The sequence below is a fragment of the Arachis stenosperma genome, chromosome 7 (genome assembly GCF_014773155.1).
Source record: "Arachis stenosperma cultivar V10309 chromosome 7, arast.V10309.gnm1.PFL2, whole genome shotgun sequence".
Taxonomy (NCBI): domain Eukaryota; kingdom Viridiplantae; phylum Streptophyta; class Magnoliopsida; order Fabales; family Fabaceae; genus Arachis; species Arachis stenosperma.
The window spans coordinates 61,886,374-61,909,220 of NC_080383.1; the positions used below are offsets into that span (position 1 = coordinate 61,886,374).

The 22,847-nt window shown below is 31.2% G+C and overlaps 3 protein-coding genes and 1 non-coding gene across 4 annotated transcripts; 1 reads left to right on the top strand and 3 right to left on the bottom strand.

The window, feature by feature from the left end:
* The first annotated feature begins 547 nt into the window (after positions 1–547).
* TRNAC-GCA (transfer RNA cysteine (anticodon GCA)) lies at positions 548–619 on the top strand. The gene has a single exon. It is a non-coding gene; the product is annotated as a tRNA-Cys (tRNA).
* Positions 620–10,905: 10,286 nt separating this feature from the next.
* On the bottom strand, positions 10,906–11,753 carry LOC130941522 (uncharacterized). The gene has a single exon (XM_057870062.1). It carries the CDS (start codon positions 11,700–11,702, stop codon positions 11,091–11,093), a length of 612 nt encoding a protein of 203 aa, XP_057726045.1. The 5' UTR covers positions 11,703–11,753; the 3' UTR covers positions 10,906–11,090.
* A 1,428-nt stretch (positions 11,754–13,181) lies between these two features.
* On the bottom strand, positions 13,182–14,385 carry LOC130941747 (uncharacterized). Its single transcript, XM_057870325.1, has one exon. The coding sequence runs from the start codon at positions 14,302–14,304 to the stop codon at positions 13,726–13,728; it is 579 nt and encodes a 192-aa protein (XP_057726308.1). The 5' UTR covers positions 14,305–14,385; the 3' UTR covers positions 13,182–13,725.
* Positions 14,386–15,982: 1,597 nt separating this feature from the next.
* On the bottom strand, positions 15,983–22,481 carry LOC130941080 (homeobox-leucine zipper protein ATHB-15). The gene is made up of 18 exons (XM_057869467.1): positions 21,561–22,481; positions 21,314–21,473; positions 20,998–21,098; positions 20,798–20,888; positions 20,527–20,622; positions 20,331–20,444; positions 20,113–20,196; positions 19,811–19,966; positions 19,645–19,719; positions 19,391–19,497; positions 19,125–19,317; positions 18,520–18,705; positions 18,344–18,424; positions 17,590–17,724; positions 17,163–17,488; positions 16,723–16,828; positions 16,415–16,564; positions 15,983–16,321 (listed from the first exon to the last, which is right to left on the bottom strand). Exons 1-18 carry the CDS (start codon positions 21,764–21,766, stop codon positions 16,175–16,177), a joined length of 2,514 nt encoding a protein of 837 aa, XP_057725450.1. The 5' UTR covers positions 21,767–22,481; the 3' UTR covers positions 15,983–16,174.
* Positions 22,482–22,847: the final 366 nt, after the last annotated feature.

Genomic DNA, 22,847 nt, shown 5'->3' on the forward strand with positions numbered 1-22,847 from the left:
CTACATGCGAAGTAAACAGGATAGAGTAACTTCTTTTTTTTTTTTTTTTGGTCAGGAGTAACTTCTTGTTCATATTCAACCAAAATATTCACTACCTCTCTTAAAAGAGTATCCCAAAAATAAAACCATGTTTCTAATTCAATCTTTTTATGCACTAGACAATCTCCATATCTTTTTTTTTTTTTTGGTAAATGACAATCTCCATATCTATTGTCTTTTCTATAGACTAACCCAAGTTGACTAAACAACTGTCTTTTTTTTTTCTCTTGGTCTGGAAGTAATTGCGTGTACCCTAATAAAACTTAAGCCCAACAATCAGTTTTCGATTTAGGGCTTAGGCCCATGTTGATGTTTAAAGTTTCTCATGTCCCAAAAAAAGTTTCTAGTATACTGATGCCGTTATTAATGTTTATGTAAAACATTTTGTATGAAAAAATAATTTAAAAAACTAAATCATACCATCAAGATTATCATTTAGTTTGATTAACAGTAAAATATTTGTTGCACATTATTTTTATTTTTATATATTTAAACATTTAACATTCAAGGGTCTATAGCTCAGTGGTAGAGCATTTGACTGCAGATCAAGAGGTCATCGGTTCGAACCCGGTTGGGCCCTAATGTATGATTTTTCATCTAGCTTTCTATCCTAAATTCAAATCGAAGCATTGTACCTTTTTTTTCATACTTGGTTATGGATAATCTACTTTTGCTTATTTAGGCCACACGGTGTATCTTATGTTTGCCACTAACTATATATGAATGCGGCATATGCTTAACAAAGAGTTCATCTAGATTCTGAAGGAACCTATTACTTTATGTAAATAAATTAAAAAGGATTTTCAGAAAATGCGTTAAATTAAAATAATGGGAAAAGGCTCTAATTATGATCCAAATATCCAATCCTTGAACGGATAACGCAAAATTTTATCCAATCCTTCGTCTGAATTATTGTGATGATGAGCAATGGATATATAGATGCTTTTCCACTTCTCAAAAGAGCAACCTATACTACTTTAATAACAGGTTCCAATCTTTGGATCTAAAAGATTTAAACATAATTCCCATCTGGCTAATTCAGATAACCTTTGATTTTTGAATGGCTGGACAAAAAAGAAATTAAAAGCAATTGATTCTTTTGCATCCTAAGTAGTAGTGTGTCACTAAGCATACATAAACTAAAGTAATGGGGGGACAAACTTCTCCCATAATTGACAATTTAATCATAAGTATATTGTTGTTATAACCGGAAAAAAACAGACACAAGATAATGGATTAATTGCCCTTTAATTAGTTTTTAGTGCTTGAGATGCAACTTTTGTTCTATAACCTGCTTTTACTGAACAAAACTTTCTATTGTAAGTTTAAGTAAACTTAACCTTGTTAATAAATGATTTTTTAAAAGATATAATTATTGATGTATATTTTTTTTATCAGTTTAAGTTTTTGAAAAAAAAAATTTATAATATAATATCAGAATTGTTATGACTTAATAGTTTAGAATTTAATTTTATTGACCCCAAAAAAATTAGCATAAAACAACAAAATTCAGATAGATTTAAAATATACTTTTGCGTGAAGAGACGTAATTTAATATGTAATATAATTTATTTTTGATATGTTTGTTTCTTTTTTTTTTTTCTTTGACTTGGTTTAGATGAGTCTGCGGCTATTGCAGTTGTTTTGATTTGAACTAGCTTTGTTGTACTTCCCTCACTTTTTTCACTTTTGTGAGGTTGTAAGCATTGAAAAAAAGAGAGTATGTTAGAGATGTCATTTTTTATGTGAATTTCTTTTTATTGACAATAGAGGTAGTTTCGTGACATTTTTAATTAGTGTAACTACTTTAAAAAATTTTGTTAGATTAAAACATACATAGGAATTTTATTTATATATTCATGTGATTCGATGAAAACATATATCAAATTTAACAGTTTCAAAATATGTGGATGAAATTCTGGGGTACTACTCGGAAGCATCAAATAATAATATTGCAGTGTACTTAATGGTAGAGAGACATATTTCAGATTTAGTGATAGTTTTTGTTAATCCTATGGATTCTATCTTTACCTTTAATTTTCTTGTTCTTGTTGTTCCGTAAATTCCGTGAGGACAACTAGTACCTCTTACTTAGGATTTAAGCAAAATTGGAACCCTCACATGATGCTTTTGTATATATAACACAAATAAAGTACAAGAAATTGAAGTTGAAGACTCTTAATTCTTAAACATGGCCCCCATTGGATAGGATATATATCAAAGTAAGACATTGCATGGGAGACCACCACTATTTTATATATATAAATATATCCTATTGTATTATTTTTTTAATTCTTATCAATTATTTTATTTATTGGATGGATCCATAAACTGCGAAATCTTTTTTTTTCTATCTCTATTTCTATTAGCGAAAATGAGCGTTTTGATTTTTTGTTGACTAATAATTTGAGTAAGTCTTGAATGGGTTTTCGAAAGTTTAATATAAATAAACGAATTTTTATCCTATGTTTTTGAGTTATATACTCTAGTTTATTTCTACTCATGATACTTTGATGAATAATAATTTAATTTTTTTTTCAGTTATTATTTTTTCTGTTTAATCTATATAGAATACACTATATTTTGTTATGGAAGAATATCAGAGAGTAAATACAATTTATTATTTTTTATTAATAACTAATAATATTTTAAAAAATAAATTAAAAATATATTATTAAATTATTAGACTAAAAAATTAAATTAATAATTAAAAATATTAATAAAAAATAATAAATTCTACTGCATCTTAATTTTTTTTTGTTAAGTAATAGAACCAAAGAACTTAAATTATTTTTGAGATCAATATTTTAAAACCAAAATGTTGAAACCTATATATACTTTATATATAGTTTGAATTGAATTAATAAACAATTATATATTTAATTATATTTTATAACATAAAAATTTAGCAATTAATAATTTATTGTGTATAAAATATAGTTTTCATTTGACAATTCTTTTATTATACTATTATGAATAATTTTGATTATTTTAGTAGATAATTATTTAATTAAAAATATGTAAATTCATATAATATATAATGACTAATTAATTTTATACTTGATAATATTTTTGTTATAAATTATTACGTTTCGTGTGTTGGCTAAAGTTTGGAATAAGGCGGCTAGGTTGGAATTTGCCACCACTAAATCCAACATACAAGCTTCCTTTGGTAACCAAAAGATTTTCATTTTTATTTATTTATTTTCGTTTTAAATTTTTTCTTAGTCCTATATATCGTTTAAACTTTAAAGTAATTAAGCACTAGTTTTATAACACTAGCTACTTGAAAGCTTTTTTGGCAGAGTCAATATTCAATGGTTGAGTAAACAATTATTTAATTATAGAAGTGGCCAAAAGCAATAAGCCAAAGCTCTTTTCTTCCTTAGCTTGCACTATGCTATATATAATAAACATTTTGTTATTAAAGCAATAATCAAAGAGAAACACAACCCTTAATATGGTAGCCTTCTATTAGGTATTTAAATATATTTTTAAAATTACTTGGCAGAAGGAAGTAAATCTATGTTATTATTGCGCATTATTTACCTGGTATAGATGTTTAATTTGATTAATCAAGTTCAAATTGTTTGGTGATTATATACGTGTAGTATATGCATAATTTTATAATAATAATACTTTTGGATGTTACTTCGATCTATATAATTGATTTTAATAATTTAGGTTGCGTTTGTTTCTAAAAATAGAATATAATAAGATAGTGAGAATATGATAGGATAAGATACTGATGGATAGAAATTTAAAATTTTATATTTTTGTATTTTATTTAATGATAAATTAGAACAAATTATAAAAATTTAATTTATTCTCATTTTTTTCATTAAACAATTTGAGATGAAAAATATAACAATAAAAAATATAATTATAAAAAATTAACAAGAATAATAAAAGAAAAAAAATAAGTTATGTCTTTTATTAATGTCTCTGTGTTCTTTCTGTCAGGATAGACACAAAATATATTAATTCAATATTTTTGGACACATTATCTCTGTCTATATCTCTTCTATCAAATATAATTTTGTATTTCAGTATCTCTATTTCAGATCATGTATTTATAAACAAACACAGTCTTATTGTTAATATTTATTTCTATGCATTCCAAGTGTCACAAATCGAATGGTTTGAAGTAAGAATCTAATAATTTAGTTTTATGTGCCAGCCATGCATTACATATAGTAACTAAAATCAAATCATGAAGTTCCACTACTAAACCTAAAAAATTCATGAAATGATAGCGTATGAAGGGGACAGAGACATATGTGGCTATATACTAACATTGCACGGGTCGATACGCGCAGCGTCTAGTATCCATCGTTTACGGCTAGGATTATTGGAGTATCTAATCTCATTCGATCTCCTAGCTTTTGTCTCTCAGTGTCAGTATCGGTCCAACAAAGTGCTTTTATCGTTAGTATTCTTTTCGATCTCTACGCATTTTACCGTTCCACCGAAAATTTCCTCTGCCCCTACCGTACTCCAGACACTTAAATGGATAAATTAATATGTATCAACATCCGATAACAAAAAATACGTATCTATTATTCACAATCCATATTCCTATATATATATTGTGTTTGAGTTTTTATCAAATATTTTCGTTAACTTATTTGTCTCTAAATTAGACAATAATTCCAACTTGAGTCCTTAGTCATAGGCCAGTAGGACAATAAACAGCGTACCAAAATCTCTAATAACAAGGTTATTATTGTAATTAATAGGAAAATTGAGGAGGAAAAGACATACAAAAGAAGAGTGGGGAAATAAGAGAATGCTTAGCATCAAAGAAAATGAACTTTTGCTACCTGCCCCCACTTCTTTGTGTAACATACCTTCTAGCACCATTGGCGTCTTCCCCTAGATTTTTGGAAAGAAATTAAAATCTAGCAAAATGCATATAAACTAAAAGATATAAAAATCTTTGCTTCCATGATATTTTTCCTTGACATGCATAGATTTTTCTTCAAATTTACGGAACTTGTACCGATATTTTCTTACAAAAAATATCATATAATTTAGAATCATGCTAATTAGTATTGAATATTGATTTTATGCAATTTTTGCCTAAAATATAATAAATAAAGAGATAATAATAATCTAAAATTATTTGATTTAATTTAATATTCATAATTTTATACATATAATATTTATAATTACATATTTATTATATCTTATATTATTCAATTATTCTATTGGTAATTAAAGTATACAAAATAAACTAATTTTATGCTGTTTTTGATTGATTTTTAATTTTATTGTCTCCAAAAATAAAAATATTTTTGTTTTAACATTGTGGTAACAAAATATTTAACTATTCACAATTTTCGATATTAAATTACTATAAGTTTATAACATCCACAATAAGACAGCGTTTGGTTTAAGAGACATAAACACTGAGACATAGATACAGTGGTACACGGTGATATATGTCTGCTGTTTAGTTTGATGAGACACAGATTTTCGAAGGACACGGGAGGATACAGATAGACACGGAGACATTAAATTTGTGTACCTCCAATTTGGTGAGACACTAAGACATAACTTGTGAGACACTAATTTTTTACTCTTTTATCCTTATTGAAATTTTAAAATTTGTCCTCTTATCTCCCCAAACCTTTCTTTTTTCTCTTCCTTCATCTTTTAGATTCTATAACTAAATTTATTTTTCTATTTTCTTCAAAAAAATTGTACATTTAATTTTTATTTATTTAAATTTTGATTAATCTTTGATAAATTTTGAGCTTTAGTTTTTTATTTTTTTCAAAATATATATATATATATTTAATATTTGAATGATAATTTAAGATGATATTAAAAGAAATAAAAAATATTAAAAGAAATAAAATTTAATGGTAATGACATGTAGTGTTTGGGATAATAGATGTATAGTAATAATAGTAAAATTTGTAGTAGAATGAAGGATAATTCAATCTTTTTAAAATATATGTGTCTTGTTCTTTATTTTTACCAAACACAGTACATAAACACAAATATTTTATGTCCATGTCTTTAATGTTTATGTTTTTGTATCTATGTCTCATCATATACATCAACCAAACCAAACGGAGCCTAATGTAACATGTTCGTATAATTTTATTGTACGAAAATATAAAACAATAATTTTACATAATATTAATTCATAGGAGTTTCTATGAAAAGCCAAGTGGATGCAGCGTTCTTCCTGTAAAATCAAACCAATTTTTTGGTGACCTTTAAATATTAATTCATACAAATATTTGCTCATATACAGCGACGTCCCCCCAAAATTGCGCGCGAGTGTACAAAATGACACGGTTAAAATCTTAAACCAGATTTAATTACATTGACTTTAAATTAAATGAAATTAATTAGTTAATTAAAATTTATTTATTGAATGGTAGCTGCTAGCTAGCTCAATCATAATATTAGATTGCACCATGTTTATATACATTCACAATGATATTGACTGCTCAACCACCACTTCCAATTATTACAAGACAAAACAAACATTCGAAGAAAGAGACAAGGTTTATGCATGAATCGTTCAAAGTATTAAATAATAAAAAGAGGAGTGCTAGGTAAATAATGATCAATGAATAATTACTAATCAAATAAAAATATACTATATTTTAATTTAATATTATTAATTAAATTTAAGATTAATTTACTCTTTTAATTTTATTAATTTACATTGTTCACACATTGTTCAAAAATATTATTGGTAACCTATATTTTTCGTAATGAAAAAAAAAATATATATATATATATATATACTCGAAATTCCAATTGTTAGAAACAAGAAACTTAACTGTAGAAATAATAGTATATTATTGAGTGTATTTAAATTGTATCGAATGATACAATATAAAATGTATTTATAAGTACATTGAGAATCGTAATAATAAAAATGTAATCTCCTATAATAAATATTCAGATATACTAAATAATACTAATTGATCTAATTGATCCTAATTATATTCTAACACCAATAATTGAGTTGCACGAAATCCGTTGCTAGAATCAGATTGTATTTTGAAACCCAAAAAATCTAACACAAGAAACTCGTAGAAATGACACATAAGTAGCCACATTAAACGGCGGAGTTTACTTAAATTGTTATAGAATTTCGTGGATGAAAACTCAACCACGTATTCTCGTTTAAATTGAAGGGCAACCATATTTGATTGTTTCTTTTTTTTTTTTTTTTTGAACATTCCATTAATTAATAACAGGATCTTTTTTTGGTAAAAAATAAAATTTTTATTAAATTTATAAAAAAAATATGTTGTACATGATAATTTTTTCCATTTTTTCTGGTAAAAAAAATTTTTAATCTTTACCAAAACTTTACTCTTTATCATAATATTATTCTTAATCATGATTAATTAGTCTTTAAAAAAAAACTTAAGTATTATTGATGTAAATTTCTATATAAAAGAATTGATTAGTATTTGATTGATAGTCTTTTTTATTAAGGACTCAATACACTATTCATCATGATTTCCATAACTAAATATTTATCATGAATGAACCCTAAGTAATTAACCCGTTAAAATAATGATTTGAGATGCAAAGTATATGCAACAATAATATTAAGATTCTAGCATCCATGGGAGCTTATATATATATATATATACAAGTCAACTTTTATACAAAGCTGCATCGACCCAAAAAAGAAAAAGCACATAAAAGCATAAGAAGTACTTTGAATTTTGCCATGCGGTCAAACAGTATATCATGCATGCTTTCCCGTTGTGCCTAATTAAAGAGACACTTTCTCACGTTTAAAACTATTCATTCCTCAAGCAGCCCCTAATTATAATTAAATGCAAGCTAGCACCATGCATTACTAATTATCAATAATATTTCGGAGGGAATAAAAAATCAATTAAAACAGTTTAAAATTATCTCATTTAATATTTATTAATTATCGTTAAAATAATTGTTTAGGTATAATAAATATATCGTTACGAATATTATGATATAAAATAATACTTAAAGAAAGATCACCAAGGAGCTTTATAACATATATATATATAGTAAGAAAGTTTGTTCTTTAATTTGCAAGATTAAATTAATTTTAATTCAATAAATTAAGAAAAACCTAAAGTATGTGCTTTTTTATGATACATTAATAACTTGTGTTGATACGTAACAGGACCAGCAACAACAATTACTATATTATATATTAGCCTATTACAACCTAAAGTTTTCTTTAATTTAATTTCTTATACACAAAATACACCATTTTAATTCTTTTTTCTTCTGGCATATGGTAACATGAAAACAATCATTTTAGGCATGTATTTTGAGCATACAATTATAAGTAGGATTATGTTAGGTAACCAATAATTTTTTCGAATAATATGAACTAAAGGTATACATGAGTTGGGTCACACTAGATTTGGCTTAACCTAGACTCGACTCAAAATATAGATCAGGCCTAATTTTTAGACTCTAACCCAATCCTAGACTCAATAAAATTTACGTACTTTTGGGTCGAGTGAAAATTGGATAAAAATCGGATAAAAATCAGGTCTTTAGCATGTAAAAATCACCTAATCTCCAACTATTATTTCACAATTCACACAGTAAAATTCACTTAAAAAAATATAATAAGAACCAATCCTTCTCTAAAATTAAAGCATAACCATAATCAATACTAGTCTAATAACACCAAATATTTAAATTAATACAAATAACACTATTATGCATTAGTCTAAAGTCTTATGCATTTTAAACATAAAACATTACCTTATAATCTTATAATGACTAATAACATAAAATATTAAAATTTACAATATTTAAATTCCACATAAGAATATCCATCATTCATCACTAATAACACAAAATATTAATTGTGTATGATGATCGGGCTACCGAGTCGAGTTCGGTGACCGGAGCTATGACCCGGACTCAATCCGAAATAATAACCGGATCTATTTTTGAGACCCTTACCCGACTCTAAACCCGATGAAATCACACTAAATTAGCCCTTAAAGTGTTTGGGGCCGAACCGGATCTTCGGGCCGGACCGAGTCATATACACCCCTAACATGAACAATCACTAATTAAATTAAAACACACTACATCTTCAAATTATTCATTTAAATTTTAATATTAGAATAATCATTTACACACCTATTAAAATGAACATCCAATATATTTATTATTTACATTATTTAGTATTTTCATTATCTACCTATATTTTAGCTATTAAGTAATATATATCTAAGAATGATTGTGATGGCATGAAGATTGATTACACGTGAAGCATGTCGAAAATAGAAGGCAAAGGTGATGAGTTCTAAAAGTGACACATGTCTCCCAATCAAACTTAGATTAATTAATTTTTCCTTACAATAATTTCATAGAAAAATAGTAGCAAACACTTCACCTAAGCTTTTGGCTTTACGAGCTGCCACCTTTCAATTCAATTGTGATTGTTGATAAAAGTTAAAAATGACTAGGTCCTTTTATTTGTTTTAATTTAATTTGAGTGTGCCATCTTTTTTAATTTGCCCACAAGAAAGAACAAATCCAGGTATCCACCTCACCTACAATAATTATTTCCAGAAATTGACATTTTGGAATTTGCTGTTAATTATTTAACTATTTATTGTTCATAATAGTAACTCATCAACTTAACAAACTTTGTCTGACCTACCCCGCTATTAATTAAATCATTGTCTTATCATTTTCATTTGATTTGATATCAGCAGTATTAGTGGTGCCATTTACACTCTAATTTTGACAAATAAATCATGTTTAATAATTTCCTTTATTTAACAAGCTATCCAATATAAATCACAAGGCATTTCACTAATAATAAAAAGTTCCAGTTAGTTTGAACATTTATGTAAATTTTGTATACATTTTTTTTATTTTTCTTATATTAAAATTTGTTTAGAGTCAATACAATTAAAATTGAAGTATTTAGATTATAAAAATTCTGGTATTATCTCATGAAATTATTTGTCTAATCTATAAAATTTAAGTTAATAAAATAAAAGAGAGACATAGACAGTTATATTTCTAATGTCTACTCTCTAATCCAAAATTTATGAATATATATTTAGTTAGTAGATGAAACGAATTAAAATGTATAATTAATTAATTGACATTATTAGTTGATAATAAAAAGTTATTTTCAAATTGCCTTGTGTTATTACAGCCTTGAGGCATGTAAATGGTAATGGGAAGCTAAAAAGCATAGCATGTTAAACAAAGTCAATATTATTGCCACCTTTTTCTTCATCTTTAATTTAATTTCTGTAGAGAGGTGACACTTTAGTTGATTTATTATATCTATATAGCAACCACTTAAGCATCAGAAAAGTGGTATATTGGAAAACTTGAAAATCTCATTAACTTGGCATGAAAAAGGGGAAGAAATAAAGAAATAAAGAGGAAAAAGCAAAAGTAAGGAAAAGAGAAGCAAAATTAAAGTTAAGAAAGGCAACAATATTTTGATGAGGGGCCAGCTATATAATTTTACTTATGTTAGTGGAATCATATGAAGAGTGGGGTTCGTTTTGTTGCTGTAAAATTAAACCCAATTTAATTAACTTCAAATCCAAATTAAAATATTTTGGATCACCAATCACACCAATCATATGCCATAAGTCCAAATAATTCAAGATTATGTTGCTAATGACTGTTGGTATAATATTGTGTTATTCATCATCTAGCCAGCTAGAGAGCATAATAAATATATGGAATAATAATAATCAGGATCATTATTAATAAAGCTTGATTATTATGCATGTTAGGAAAGAGATGCATTATTCATTGTAGATGCAAAGATTCAATATATTCCGAGTACAAGGAGGTGTAGGCAGGGAGAAAATAAATAATAAATAATAAAGATTCCTTAAATTCCAATCCGATTTATTGGTATATTCACTCATATAGCTATAAATTATTGATTTTATTATTGTTTATTATTACACGTTGAAGTAGAATACAAACATGTATATCTTTATTAATTGAACTCAGGATCATGATGATGATGAAAACATATATCCAAAAATATGATGAACTAATAATTAACATTAATCTTGCTTCCTTAACTCCTTGTAGAACCTCTTGATGAACTCTTCCGCCGCCTTATCAACCTGGTGGTCATCTTTGTCGTCGTTATAAAGCGGAAACGGCGAGTCCGTCACTCTCAGCTGCCTCACCATTGGACTCCGCCCGAACCCTGGAAGCGCCGGCGAAGCCTCCACCATAGCCATCATCACCTGATCATTATTATTATTGTTGTTGTTGTTGTTTAAGATCTCCAACACCGCCTTGAGCGCGTTCGCGGTGACCACGTCGTCGTCCAGAGTGGGTGGCGCGTGAGTGCATGCGAAGAAGTGGTGGTTGTGATTGCGGTGGCGCTTGCCGATTGGGAAGAAGTAGTGGTTGTTGGGAGTGTTGCTGCAGCTGAACTCGTACTCCCTTGGGGCGGAGAACTGTAGATTAGGGTTGTTTGAGTGGTGGTGGTGATGGAACATGAGGTTGTAGATGGCTTTTCCGGCGAGCTTGCGGCGGCGCTTGAGGAACATGTTGAGATCCATCATGAGCTTTCCCTTTGATATGCCTCTTCTAAGCATGAAAAATACTACACGTACCATGTTCCACACTTTCTTTGCCATTATTGGTATATTATTGCTTTCCATTTTTGAGAGAGAGAGAGAGAAAGAAGAGAATTGAAGAGAGAATGGATTGAAGAGAAGGGAAGGGGTGTGAGGACCTTATATAGTACTCATTGGGAATCAACTATTTAAGGTTGTGAACCAAAATGTTATTATACATAGGAAAAGTCTAAGGCCAACAACTTTATTAAATTTTGGCTTAAAAAAAAAAAGTGAGTAATTTTATACTATTAAATAAAATTTTATACCATTAAAAATATTATTAATAGTTATTTGATGGCTACCACTCACAAAAATTGTTGACCCTAGCACTCCTCTTATATGTATATACTAGTAGAAATTCATTTTTAGTTAGCCCTAACTTTATAATAATTTAGAATATAAAAATTAATAATTTATTTATAATTCAACATAAATAAAATAAATTTTAAAAAATTACTTCATGTAACAAAAAAAATTAATTTCTTAACATTATTTTGTATATAAATATAAGAGTAATGCTTATCACTAATAAAATAATTATTTTTAACTAACACTAAAAGCTAAATATTAAATAATAAATTCTAAATTTTAAATTATAATAGTATAAAAATACTACTTATATCCTTAATACTTTTCTATAATAAGTCGATTATTCACGTCAATAAATAATTTAATAATTTAATATATTTGATTAAATTATTAAAAATAATATACGCATTTATATGTTATTATCTTTAATCTTCGTACGAAGACCCTTTTTTTATATCAAGTATAGTCATTATTGTATAATAATACATCCTGTGCTAGAATTATAATAACCTAACCCTAATTAAGAAACCTGGGTGCATACACCACATACTAGTTTGGATACTTTATGTATTTCTTTTATTGTTTTATTGACCCCATCGATCTATCATTATTGGTGGAGTGCTGCGCTTCCTTTTTGAGTTTGAGATATTTTGGAATAATTCATACCAGACATCCTTTTGGGGTTTGCTTTTTTATTTTATTTTTGAAAAATCTTTGTTTTCATTTCTAGATTGGTGGCTATTACTTAATATATATGTAACAGTGAATGACCTAATGCCAAAGGCTATAACTATTTATGTGTTTACATCCATTAGAAAAATGTTCAAGATACATCAGAATTAAGAATTCTCAGCATGCATGCATATATATATGTGGTAGAATTAAGAATAACATATATATATATATATATATATATAAGACGTATGTATAGATAGGTTTAGTTTAAACAAGATGCACGTGACGTCTCTATACCATTTTCTTTATTTATTATTCTGCAAATTTATCAATCATTTTATGAATTGTAATATTAGTTATAAAATCTTTTTTTTTTTAATTTAAATCGATAAGAAGGACATAAATAATTCTATCTTTAACTTGATAAGAGGAATATTATTTTGCTTAAAGTCAAATATAATAAATTAATAATTAAATAAACAAGAAATAGTTTCTCTTCGAATTGGTAATATTGAAATGATATACACTCACAAAAGCTAGTAAGCGGGAGGATTATTATTAGTTCAATGTGCAATAAGCTAAGCAAATTGAATTTATTACACAATAAGAGCTATATGTAAGATTGGCAATAATATCCAGAATACATTATACATATTATTTTAATTTATTGGATAAAACAAGAAATAAAAGACATGCATACCCTGATGACCTAAAACGCAACATGGACTATAACCCTCTCAAGTCTAAAGAGAAAGAAGGAAAAACAAGAAGTGGCACCACATACCAACTTCCAAAAACTATAATTTATGTATGCATGGGTTCAAAGACCTGAAAAAAAACCCTTATAATCAAGGTGACTTGGGTCTTCTTCCCATTACACACAAATTGAAACATCGGTCAGCAGAGAGAAAATTATAGGGAACAGGTAAACAAAGATAGTACATAACCATGTTCCCCTTAATTAGGACGAAAAAGTAGTTCATTGAAAATTCTATGTATATAGACAAATTGTCTAAAATACATTAATTTTTCAATTACTACTTTTTCTAAATTGATAGTCAAAAACCGTTAAAGAACATAATTAATTTGCAAGAGTGAGATCATTGATCTCTCTTGTGATTGCAGGAATGCAACTTGAACTCCTTGCAATGGATCCTATCTTTGGTCCATTGTTGGTGTCCCTAGGGTTAAAGGACTTAGCCCTTCTCCCTTCCATTTTGTTCTTCTTCAGCATGGCTTTCATGGCTTCAGCTTGGAACAAAACAGGGAAAGCCCTACCATACTTGTTGAACCTAACACAAGCATTGATGTGTGAGTTCAGTGCTTCCTCCTTCTTCCCTCCGTTCTTCTCCAACTCTTCCTTCACCGCCTCCGAACACAACCCGCACACAAACTTGCCGGAGAATTTGGCGCGAACGCGGCCTATGTACTCCGGCGTGCACTCTTCGGACATGCCACAACACTCGCACTTTGCATCCTCTACCTCACTTATTGGTGTAAGTGTCTTCAAATCATTGATCTCTTCTTTCGCCAGCTCGAACGAGATGTCTGAGAAGGTCCGTTGAATATGATTATTATTACATAGTGACTGCTTCGGTGGCTTCGCAATGTTGTTCCTACACAAATTAGGGTTTGAGAAACTCTCTCCACAGGGAGCCATACTTTTGAATTGAATTGAAGTTGGTTGCTTTGAGAGAAAATAAGAGCTTTGGTCTTGAATAATGAAACTACAGTGAATATATTAAGTTGTTGGAGAATGAAGGAAGGATCCTATTTATAATGAATCTACTTGTTTCTAAGGATGAGACAATTGTACATGTGTGGATCTTAGAAACTGGAATGTCAGTTTTCAAGATCGTGAACTCGCTAGATTTTTCAGGAAAGGATGTGATGAGTCGAGTAGCTTTTATTTCAAATCAGAGGTCTGTAATCTGTATACAATGCAACTGGACTAATAGCTTGCAATCCATGCTGATGGGTAGTTGTGGCTACAAGAAAAGGTATGGTTCACCTGCATTAACAATTAATTATCATCATGATTTCTTTATCTAGCTAGTTGATCATACTTGAATAATAATGTATCACTGCTCTTAGGATAATGTATTAATTTTTACATTATTCAGGGTAGAATAAAGACATTATTGTGTGAGTGCATCAAAATTTAGAATAATTTAAATTCTCCAAAATAAAATAAGTGTTACAAAAAAAAATGATCAATATTGAATAATTAAAAGTTAATTTCTATATTTATTTTTAATATAATTTTGTGGGTTCTACTAAATGATTAGTTTTTCATCTCTTGTCCACTATACAAATATGCTCCATTTAGAGGATCTAAATATGTAGTATTTCCTAATTGTTACTCTCTTGGCCCTTCGGTATCCACTCATTTTAACTTTATCTCATGTAATTTGGATTGCCATGATGGCCATGCTTAATCAGCACACTGAAAAGAAAATCTTTCAAGAAAATGAAAAAAAAAAAACTTCCTTTCTTTTTGTTAGGATGATGTACAAGGATCAATGTATCATATCCATGCAATAGGAAAGTTAGTTGACATTAATAAAAAGTTGTTCCCTTTGGCAATTGCATTATTCATATGTGGTCCATTGCAAGCAGAATACCAATTACTATAAAGTGTGGGGTGTATTCACATGATGGCACGGTGAAACCATACATATATACTTTGGCTCTACTTTTTCTGCTTTAGTAAAATATAATTACATGAAGGAAGAAAGGGACTTGGCTATGTATGGAGCACGAGCTTTTACTCAGTATATATATATATATATACTTTTCATTTCACGAGCTTAAAAGTATGAAAGGAAAGTAAATGAATGAAGTTGGTTTCAGCTCTCATCTTTCAAGGAAGATATTATTCAATAAAGTTGCAGTCCCTATCTATCTAGTGAATCATGCTAGAGCCTTCAAGGTAAGGTAAACATGATGCAAGAATAATCTCCATGGATCCTCTCAATCAAATCTTGACTATATTTTGTTCTTCGCATAATAGTAAACTTGCCCCAAAAATGATTTGAATTTGAAATTTTAAAATAGTCGTATTTAAAAATAAAATAAACTTGGTTGATTTTTGCTAACTGAGGCCTTTTTGCTCCATCCAACGGTTTAAATTTACTAATTATTATTAAACTTTTATAGCTTCCGTAAATTTGGTCACTGTGATGAGGCAACCAAATGAACAGGGTTTGGTGAAAGTACTGCCTAGTAAGGAAAAGTATCACTTATCTTTTATTTATGTGCATCTTAATTGTGTAAACGATTTCAAAACTTGACAGTAAAATTATGTACTATAATAATAATAATAATAATAATAATAATAATAATAATAGACTGGGAATCAGACATTAATAAACATAACAACGTAGGTTAACACATAAAGTAGGTTTTACAGGCAATCCAAGTCTTAGGCATCAAATATAAGAAATTAAAACAACAGCAGCCAACAAAATATGTCTTGAAAAGAGTTGGTGTTCGACACTTGCGGTTCCTAGACTTAAAACACATAATGTTTAAACAAAAGACCAATTCATAAACATAAAGCAAATACAATGTGCATTCTCCTCTTCATTCAGCACCTTCCAAGCCACTACTCTTTCGTAAGAGATTGGTCGCCCCATACTTGAAAGACATATGCCACCTTGAAGGCATGCAAAACCCTACAAAGCAAGAGAAATCAACACAACGATCTATAAAGAGAACTGTATAAAGCAACAAAAATGCTGCAATCTGAAAAATAAAATGTAAAGTACCTGTTGAATGATTTGGGGAAACTCTGAGCAGAGAATCTTTCTGCCATGATCATCAAATATCTTCTCTAGAGTTATATCCTGCAGTGCAACTAAGGTAGTCTCCAGCATGTCAAGCCCTGCTTGGTTTGCAAAAGTAAACACTGGCAATGCCTGCAAAAACCAAGTTTCAATGAATGCTCTTTCTAATTGGTAAATGATTAAAATAACTGGAAAGAATCAAACTTGAAATCTGACTGTTATATTCTCTCAGGAGTTGCTTTAAGGTTTGAGAAATAGTGTTGTGAAATTGAAATAAATTCAAAGGATACCTTTAGAGTGCAGCACAATAATGCATCCGAGTGATGCCACAGTGACTTGAGAAGAGATTCGTTCCCCTCATTATTCGATTTAAGTAGCTCAACACCCAAGTAGCACCTACAAATTAGAACTGTCAAACATCATTCTAGTGTTTGAAATTGCAGCAGGAGAAACCAGAAATTCACTCAATGTGCAAATGCAATACATGTAATCTATTAACTTATATGGATGTCTCAATCAATTGATTAATAATAAGAAAGGATCAGACACCAGAGATTATATATTAAAAACTGCAACATATCATGAATTGGTGCCACAAGTCCTTATTAAACACTTGGGCATGCACATGCCTAAAAAGAAATCAGTTCCTAATGTGAACATCTCACAGAATGTGAACTGCTGTACTAAGTTTCAGAACAGTGAAGGCAAATGACACGAGAATTTTACACACCTGTAGCTATTGCAGATCCAGCGAGCAAGAGTTTGTGCTTCAGGAGTGCCTAATGGTGTCCTAAGCCCAGCTTGTGAACTCAAATGAGAAGGTGAAAGCGCTAATGCTACCCTTTGGACTGATGATATAATGCTGCGAACATACTGGCGTGCCATGGAAGCTACATGCTCTTGCATATGGCTTTCAAATGCAAATTCAAATGCTATTGTCATCACAGATCTCACAGAGCCAGAATTTCCAGAAGTTTCATTCGAAGCTCTGTTTCCAGTGGGGCCAATATCCAGGGCAGATGCAAGGTCAAGGGTACGATTTGGATTGGATGCTTCCTGCAAATTTTGCATCACGATTTGAAAAGATAGAACCTTGTCTAAAGATAAGATATTAAATACAAACAAAATATACTACTTCAACAATAATTGAGGCTAACCTTTCCAGAATCAAGAGGAATGATGCGAAATCCTGAAGGCAGAAGGGGGGCATCATCAGCGAAGGATGCATCAATTGGAGCAAAAATAAGTTCAGCACAGGTTCCAACAGCATTCTCATCCATTCCACTACATAACTATCAAAATAAATTGAATAAACTGTAAGAAAGTATTCCAAATGGTGATTGGTGAGAAAATGACACTTCTTCCTGGACTCCACTAAGTGTCTATTAACAGAGAAAGAGAGGGGCCCCAAACCATAAACATTTTTCTCATAATAGATCATAGATAGATTAATACTTTGACTATAGACTTGGTCTACAATAACACATAGTATTCATGGCAATGTGTCGTCAGACGTGCATGCAGTTAAGCTTTAAGCAACTCGGTTAAAAAAATTCGATTCTAGCCAATGCTAACATACGAAGTCATCACACTACTTTTCTTTGAATTCCAATATGCAATCAAGTTTTACATGCTGCAAAGTGCAAATCAAGAAATAAACCAAATCCAAGGCTAAACATTAGAAGCACACCATATTTTATGGAAAATCAAAAGTGACTACAAAATCATTAAATAATCCAAATTGCGTCATATGAGGGAAATGTGACCTCAAGTTATAATAAAGAACCTAAATGTTAGCTTCTACATCTTAGACTCACATCTAGCAAAATCAAGCACATTAAGTATGGACCAGATGTTACAGGAGGAAGCAGTGAAACAAGCAAGATGGGGAAAGAAACTGAAGAAACTCACTTGCAGAAGAAAGACTTCTCTGGGCATCATTGCTTCTTCAGGAGAATGAGCAATTCCTTCCAATTTAATCACTTCCAGAAACTACCATTAATTAAAAAAAAAATTAAAAAGAAGTTAGAATAGATCAATCATATAATTCTTGTTAGTTATTACAGATTTTTACACCAATTTATTACCTCCTCATGCTCAATAGTGTGGGCTAGAGGAAGAATAACTTGACCCCCATAATTTCCTATGCGAGATCCTGATAAGCTACAAGGACCAACTTTAATGGCAGCAGCTGAGTACGCATCCATGTTATTGTCTGCCCATTCTGACCTGTGCTCCCGCAGGAACCTCAGAAGAATGGCTGGAGGCACATTCTGAAGAAATGGAAGACAGCCATAAAAGAGAAACATCAGAGAAATATTAAAACTTAACTATGTCTCCGGTACATTTAATTAAGAAGAGCATAATTAGAAAGGAGATAATAATTATCTTTAACTAGTGATGACAAGAGTGACTCATGTTAAGGAATAGCTCAATAGAAAAGCTTGATAACTGATCAACCAAGTCTTTGTATGTCCCTTTCGTAAGGCGTAATTTAGTCAACTAAGCAACTGATAGCCATTATATTGTAACAATTTGAATTCTGTGATTCTTTTTCAGTTTAACAAAAGCTAAACTGGTCATACAAAAAAGTATTCTTGACATATAACTGTCTATAACATATTCCACAGCAATAAAATATTATAGTTTATAACTTTAGGGAAACATAAGTGAAATTTCAAAGCATCCTGACCTGTAACAGCATTGAAGCTTTGGCACATAAAACTGCATTACTGACAGAAGGAAATCCATTGGCAAAGGAAAGATTCAGACCCATCAACTTGTCAGGTGATGAATTCACTAGAATTGTAACATCATCAACACCATCATTACCAATCGTTGACCATCCCTCATCAGTAAATCCATTGAGTGCCTCATTGAAACCACTACAAGAAAATCAATGAGTTTTCTAAATTTAGATACAATAGATATCCACCAGAGTGCCAGTAGTATTTTTACCGGCTCAGTCTCTGGCCAAGTGCTCGAAGAGCGGCTGGTCGTCTGCCCCACCCAGTGACATTAGACTGAGAAACTTCATGTGAAATCTGCCTTAGCTGACGTAGGGCCTGAATGGAATGAACAATGTAAACAATGCAAACATCTTTTTATATAATATTGGAGCTCATAAGATGATAAATTTAAATTTAAATTTCAGTAGGATCAGTAATAGCCATGGTTGTACTGTCAATATTAATACTGATACAATATCATACCGCCATTGTCGTCTTCTGAGCCAGCACCGTTGATGATTCATACAGTGGACGCAATACTTCAGGAACACTCCAAGGCTAATAATAACATAAAAAATCCAAAATTATTTCTCAATTTTCTGTTAAATAAATACAAAAACAATAAAGCAACCAAGTTAAATTCATGTACCTCCAAATCCATATGATCAACAATATGAATGATGGAGCCACCTCCTTCACAAGGTCTTATCAGGTACCCACTAGGCAACATCTCTGCTCTAACAAAATGCTGCACAGGAGGCATGGTTGGACCATTTTGTGTATTCTTAAGAGACCTCTCACAGATCTACAGCAGGGCGGATAAGAATGATTATTATATATTTCAGGATTATGCAGTACAAATTTGGGCAAGTCATTGGACATTGGAATGAGGTTGACCATAATATCTTGGTATAGACAAATCTTAAGAACATAATCTTATAAGTCACATACCACTAAGCTTCCATCTTCCAACACAGATGTGTAGCGCAGCAACCAGAAGTCGCGAGCAGGTGCCAACGTGGTTGGCGCATATAGCTGATCATCAAGGTGTAACACATGCGTATAAGAAGTTTGCTAGCAATCAAGTTACATTTTTTTTTTTTGGTGAACATCAATTAAGTTGCATAGAACCATTGGTCATATCTCATACTAATCAAGTTTAAATTTACCTGCATATAAAGCAGCTCAATGGTTCCACCATTTGCTGTGGGCAGCACATTCAGCACATCAACAGCTCGGCAATCACGGAACCATGAAGGTCGATCTTTGAGTATTTCTGCAACCTGAAAATTTTGTGGCTCATTATGTTGTGGAAGAACACAAGCAAGAAAACCAGTTTAGAAAGAACAAATTTTGAGCACTTACCCTTGTGGGTTCTAGACCCACCAGGCCGCAGGCTCGTGCTGCCACACCAGTGCAACCATGAGAAATAGCAACGATTCCAATGGAATCCGGACCAGGCTGTCACATAAGCAAAATGTAAGAAACAATATTCTAAAAATAGTTTGATCTTGCAAACATTTCCAATAGAATATGAACGTCATCCATGCCTCGTTCAAACATGAGAGAAAAAAAAAAACTGAAAATAACTAATTGCTTAACCAATATTAAGAGTTGTTAATTATTTCAGGGTTACCTTCATTCCAGGCATTTGGACCCACTCAACAGCAGTTCCAGTAGCCTTTGAAAGAAACTCTGCTAAAGTCTCTTCTGCAATGGACAAAAGCCTGGGAAGAATGACAGTGATTGAGTAAGGTCAAGCATGCACAAACAAATTTTTCCAGACAGAAACAATGACATAAATTGGTCCCAACGATCATTAATATTCCCACTAACCCTGCAGGACTTGCATCCCTTGGGGGATGCTGATTTGTCAAGCTGCGCTGACCACTAGTCACGGCTGATTCACAGCTTGTGTCTTTGGTTGGCAGAGAAGTCTGCAGAGCCAAAAAAAATGAACGCCATTCTAATTGAATTCCAGTATGTAAAGGATAACAGAGAATAAAATACTTCCTATAACCGGAGTTGCTAATATGACATCTAATTAATCAGAAAAACCTATAGATTAGGAAACTTGAAGAATGGAAACCGTTAACAGAAAAACTTCAAGGTAGTTTTAAACTAAAGTAAACCATTTGAACATAAATCTTACATTTTGGGTATGCTGACGAAAGTAGCCATTTTCATACACCAACTGAGAAACCTGCTTCTGCAACCTATCATTCTCCTCCATCAGCAGCTTGTTCATGGCTGTCAGTTTCCTATTCACAGCCTGAAGTCGCAAAGCCTCTTTCCTCTGCTTCTCTCTACATCTGAATCCACATACAATGTTAGCAGTTCCATCACCAAGTAACAGACTATTCACCAGAAAGGGGACAAAGAAATGGTTTTGATAATACCTTCTGTTCTGGAACCAAACTTTGATTTGCTTGGGCTCAATGTTGGAGAGAATGGGGCACTCGCGGATGAGCTGCTGGCGGCGAATGGAGCTGGGTTTGGGGCAGTCATGGTAGAGCCTCTCGAGGGCCTCAACCTGCTCAGGTGTGTAACGGACATACTTGCCGTTATCCAATCCTGGTTTACCATCCTTGCAGGACATTGACATCGCTACCTAACTACCCTCACAACTCACAAACAACAACAACAACAAATTCAACAGTGTCTTCACAAAACACCACCCCCAACCACACCAAAATTTGTTAACACTTCCAACTCAAAACAAAGAAGCAAGCTTTACCCACCTTCTTCTATATACAGCTTCCAATAAATGATCTTTCAATGAGTAAGTAACTAAGTATACATTTTTTTTCCGGAGATCAGTGACTTGGAAGAAAACTTATGAAGAAAACAGCGACGATCTGAATCCCGGAATCATCCACCACAACCTCTCCTGAAGGAAAATCGAAAATCCAGAGACAGCTTGAAGAAAGAAATGATACTGCCGATTGGATTGACGTGAAGAGCTCGGAAAACAGAGTGTTCCCTCCGAACCCTCGGGGATTCAGAAGGAGTTGAAACGAGACCAGTCCACTCCACCGCCGATCTTCATCATCCTCGAAGTGAAACTTTTCGAAGCTCAGCTGATCTCGGAACCATCGCTTTCAAATAATCAAACAAACACCATAGAAACACAACAACGCAGTAATTGAGCTGGTAGCATCAAAGACGACGGAGAGAATTTAAAAAAAAAAAAAAAACACCTTTTTTGGGGATTTCAGGGAAGTTGGTTGATTGGGGATTTGGGTTTGGGAATGAAAGGAAGACAACAAAGAAACCCTAAAGTGAAAGCGAAAGAGGGGAAGAAGGGTGGGGACCCTAGTGACTAGTGGATGGTGGTGCTGGTTTTCTTCTTCTCTCTCCTTTTTTTTTTTTGCTCTTTTTTTTATTTTTATATTTATTTAATTTAATTTTCACTCTCAGATTTGCTCTGTTGTGATTGTCTTCATTTGTTCTTTCACTTTCGGTTCAAATGGAGAACAGCGCCATCTCTTTTTCTATTGTATGGACGAAAATGCCCTTATTCTCGCGGCTGTTCTGACAGTGAATTGCGCCTTCAAGAGTCTGGGTCCCACCGCTCCACTATCATTATCCCTATGTATTCCCTTAAATACCCCCATAGCTCCAACCTTCTTTTTCCTTGGTTCTCATTTACTTACTTCATTAATTGTTCTTAATTATTACTTGTA